This window comes from Procambarus clarkii, chromosome 7, assembly GCF_040958095.1.
Source record: "Procambarus clarkii isolate CNS0578487 chromosome 7, FALCON_Pclarkii_2.0, whole genome shotgun sequence".
NCBI lineage: Eukaryota > Metazoa > Arthropoda > Malacostraca > Decapoda > Cambaridae > Procambarus > Procambarus clarkii.
The window spans coordinates 15182526-15186519 of NC_091156.1; the positions used below are offsets into that span (position 1 = coordinate 15182526).

The 3994-nt window shown below is 37.5% G+C and overlaps 1 protein-coding gene across 1 annotated transcript in view; it reads right to left on the minus strand.

The window, feature by feature from the left end:
* Window positions 1-523: 523 nt before the first annotated feature.
* The window catches only part of LOC138349812 (uncharacterized), a 37046-nt gene continuing 33575 nt past the window's right edge, over window positions 524-3994 (minus strand). The window contains exon 9 of the mRNA XM_069314825.1: window positions 524-3117. Coding sequence (XP_069170926.1) covers window positions 1108-3117 — 2010 coding nt within the window. The 3' untranslated portion in view covers window positions 524-1107. The remainder of the gene's footprint in view (window positions 3118-3994) is intronic.

Consider the following 3994-nt stretch of genomic DNA (forward strand, 5'->3'; position numbering starts at 1 on the left):
GACGAAATAATGCTGTGTTGCTGTGGTTAGCGCTGTGAACATCGTGAACAGCATTGAATCAATGATATTTGAACATTGTACACAGTCATTATCATACTCAGGCTCTTCTGTAATACTATCATGGCTAAATAATACAAGTTATATATATATTTTGACATTATTAGGCGATGCTGTGGTCACAAGCTGAACAGCAGTGCTGTGAGCTCATACTGTGCGCGCTAGCCTTGCTTGCTCACTCAGTACTGAGGCTCTCACACCCGGGAATGTGGCCCACAATTTTGTTTAAAGATGGCGACTGTTTACAAGAGTCCTGAGGAAGCTGATGTGAACCCCATGTAGCCGCGAGAGTTTTGAATGGAATGTGAAAAATACAAATACCCGGAGGCGTATTACGCAAACATGGCGAGAGCTTGCAGGTGAACTGCGCGGTTTAAGGGTTAATCATCATTATCATGATAACTATTAAAATAGAAAGAGTAACCCTACATGGAAGTCTGCCAAGGGTACAAAGGGAAGAGATAAGACTGCTTGGAGATCTTTATTTCATAGCCAATTCTAGAAATTCTGCTAAACTCTTCCTTTTCAGTTGTATACATACTGTCAATTTAATTCACTAATAGTGTAACACACAATTACAAAAAACAAAATTGTACGTCTCTAAAGTACAGATGTTTTGTGTGACAGTATAACCCATATCCGTTTGATTAATTATCATTCCTAGATTGAGGCACAAAATTAATATATAATGTAGAGAACAAAATTAAACATAGTAATTAGTAAGAAACTCTAAACAAAATGCTGGATAGCAAATTATATGACAAAGGAAAAGCCTCTTGTAACGTATTGTTATAGTGCAACAATTTATTTAGAAAACACATTAATTCTCATTGCCAGGTACAGGAAGCCTGTATGTATTTAGGTTTATTGAGGTCTCCTGTAGGCCATTTACTGACCTCAGGATGTAGTAATCAACAATAATATATATATATATACATGTATGTTTACAAATAAAAATAAAAGTTTTGTTCCATAATGAATACAAGAAAATTAAAGTTACAGTTATTACGAAGCCAAAAACTATTCTCAACTCGCCTTAAAAAATATGTATTAATTTTTTTGTAAATTTGAAGGAAGGTAACAAGAACTCGAGTTCTGAACTGGGATAAAATGTTGGAAATTAAATGGATGGGTTTCAATCACCTGAGCATATCCAAAAATTTGGGGATAAACAGGCAATGACATCGAGGCACAGCCAATCGCTGCATTATTTACCCAAGTGGTCATGAACGAGTTCGTGCTTTGTAAGTTATGCTGATTCTCTGTTGAAATTCTCACGCTCTCCGTATCGAATGCTTCCCTAGTCAGCAAAGGATCTTTGGTAAGTAATGCACATTTCATGGCATTCGAGCTATAATGAGTACTTTTCACCATGTGTTTACCATCTTCATTTGCTTTCTGGGCAATAAATCCCATATCCTTTATCCTCCTTTCATGCTTAAGAGTGGTCCTCTCCTCTCCTGAGTGGTCCTCTCCTGAGAGGTCTTCTCCTCTCCTGAGTGGTGGTTTCCTGAGAGGTCCTCTCCTCTCCTGAGTGGTCCTCTCCTCTCCTGAGTGCTCCTCTCCTGAGAGGTCCTCTCCTCTCCTGAGTGGTCTTCTCCTGAGTGGTCCTCTCCTCTCCTGAATGGTCTTCTCTCCTGAGGGGTCTTTAATATTCCTGACGGGATCAACATCACTTCTTTTGAAAAGTTTTTCAGCACTATCAACATCTGAATCATAAACTTCATCACATTCTGATAGACACCTATCTTTTTTCAAGTATTCCTGAGTATCAGAACTTTTCTGCAATTTTTCATTCAGAGGTTCTGATTTGAGCAGTCTCTCATATAGCCCTTGACATTTACCAATATTGTCAACTAAATCACAAATCAGTTCATGATTTTTCTTTGCTAAATTTTGCTGTCTTAAATATGAAATAAATTTCCTTTGATACAAAATTATTTTTTTCAAAGCATCAGATCCCTCACTAAAACAACCACTCCTGTCTGAGGGGGGTTTTTCACTTGAGCATGACTGAGATGCTGATACAATTTCTCTAACACACTCTACATATTCCAAATTGGAAGTGTATTTTTCAGATTCCTTTTCTTTGCTTAGCTCATTTTGTACCTTGCTGGGTCTTATGCTCTCCTTGTGCTCATGTGTGGTTTCCTTGTTTTTAAGTAGTGTGTCCTCTTTGTTCTGTGTTATGTAGTTATTTGACTTGCAAGAGGTATCACCCTCTTTGTTCATGCTTTGGTGAACAGACTCTTCAGGGACTACTCCTTTGATTTCAAGGATTTTTGAAGGAATGCTTATTGCTCCATTTTTATTTAACTGAGCAGATTCCCTTGCATGTTCAGAAGAAAGGAGAGAGAACTTTCCGATGCTATTACATTCACCTTTATCCTGCAGACAATCATTTGATCGTAGCTTAACAGTTTCTTTGTTTATATTGCGAGTTATCTGTATTTCCTTTGGTCTTACCGAACAATTCTTTTCATGCCCTACTGGTGTGACCACATGTTGGACAATAGCATGAGAGGTGTTTCTGTCTGGTACTTCACTTAGACTAAGAGGTTCAATATTCATTTTCATTTCCTTCGGGAATTTGTCTAAAGTTTTTGATTCTTGTACTTTATGTGTTTTATTACGTGTCGTTACGCCTTTCGTAGAATAGTTTAATATTCTAATGGATGGATCATATGAATATTCACTACTGCTCGAGTCCGAGCAGTAATTATCCACTGCCGAGTCTGGTTTTCTTAACATATTATTCTGAGGCTCTGCAGCTGTCATTTCTTTACAGTGACTGCTAAATCCCTTTGAATTTGATGGCTCATAATCGGGAGTATCGCTAATGTCTAAATATTCATCCAAATGTTCAAGTGATTCTTTACTTCTATTTTGTAGTTTATTGTTTGGGTCTGAAAGGTCTTGTATATTACCTGTTTGGCTTCCTAGTTCAAGGTAAGGAATGCTTGGAATAGTGTCTTGGGCCCCAGAAATTAGGCATCGTGTTTCCCGAGTATCTTTCTCAAAGCAACCTCTGTCTTGACTTGCACACTCATCAACAAGGTTCTGAGAAATAAAAAGATGCATCAGTCAACTGTAACACAATTCAGCAAGTAGCTTAAATAACTCGGGAACAAGGTAATTTTCAATGCTTTGCAGTTAATGACACACAAAATTCCTTATTGTGAGGGAGAACAAAGGATAGAGTGATACAGAAAGGACAGGAATAATAGGAGGAAAATATACAACCATGACAAGAAGAAAACAAAAAACAAAGAAGGTATTTCAAGCCAACCCAAAAGCAACAAGGTACAAGACAGAACCTGACTAACTTTTGTCATCAATGTGAGGGGGGGAGGGGGAGGGGGGGGAGGGGGGAGGGGAAGGCAAAATTAAACCTTAAATAATATCATAAGAACCTATCTGAGTAAATCTTTCTCCTGTTCTCTAAGTCAGACTTAACCCCTGGGATGCTTTTGCAATTATAGCCTGCAACACTCCCAGGCACAAGAAATAAAAAAATAAAAGTAAAATTTTGTCTTATAAAAGTGCTTATTAGTGTTCCTTGATCACGGGAAAAAAAAAAAAATAGTTGGTGGCATACTTTGGCTGCAATAGGGTGGGGAAGTCTGGCAAAAAAACTAGCATTGACAGAGCAAGCGTTGGAAGCGGTCTGCTCTGCCCGAGCTGTCAGGCGGGAGTTGCCACAAAGATATTATTACCTAATTATTTCAATATGACTTTTTTTCTTTTTGCCGTAATATTATTCAATAGTGTGTAGTCTGATATACACGAGCAGCGTTTCTGCCCGAAACGCTACGCGTACTAGTGGCTTTACAAGATTGTAATTACTATACTATGAATCCTCACAATCCCAATGTACCTTCTTATATTATAATATATAATATATAATATATAATATATATATATATATATATATATA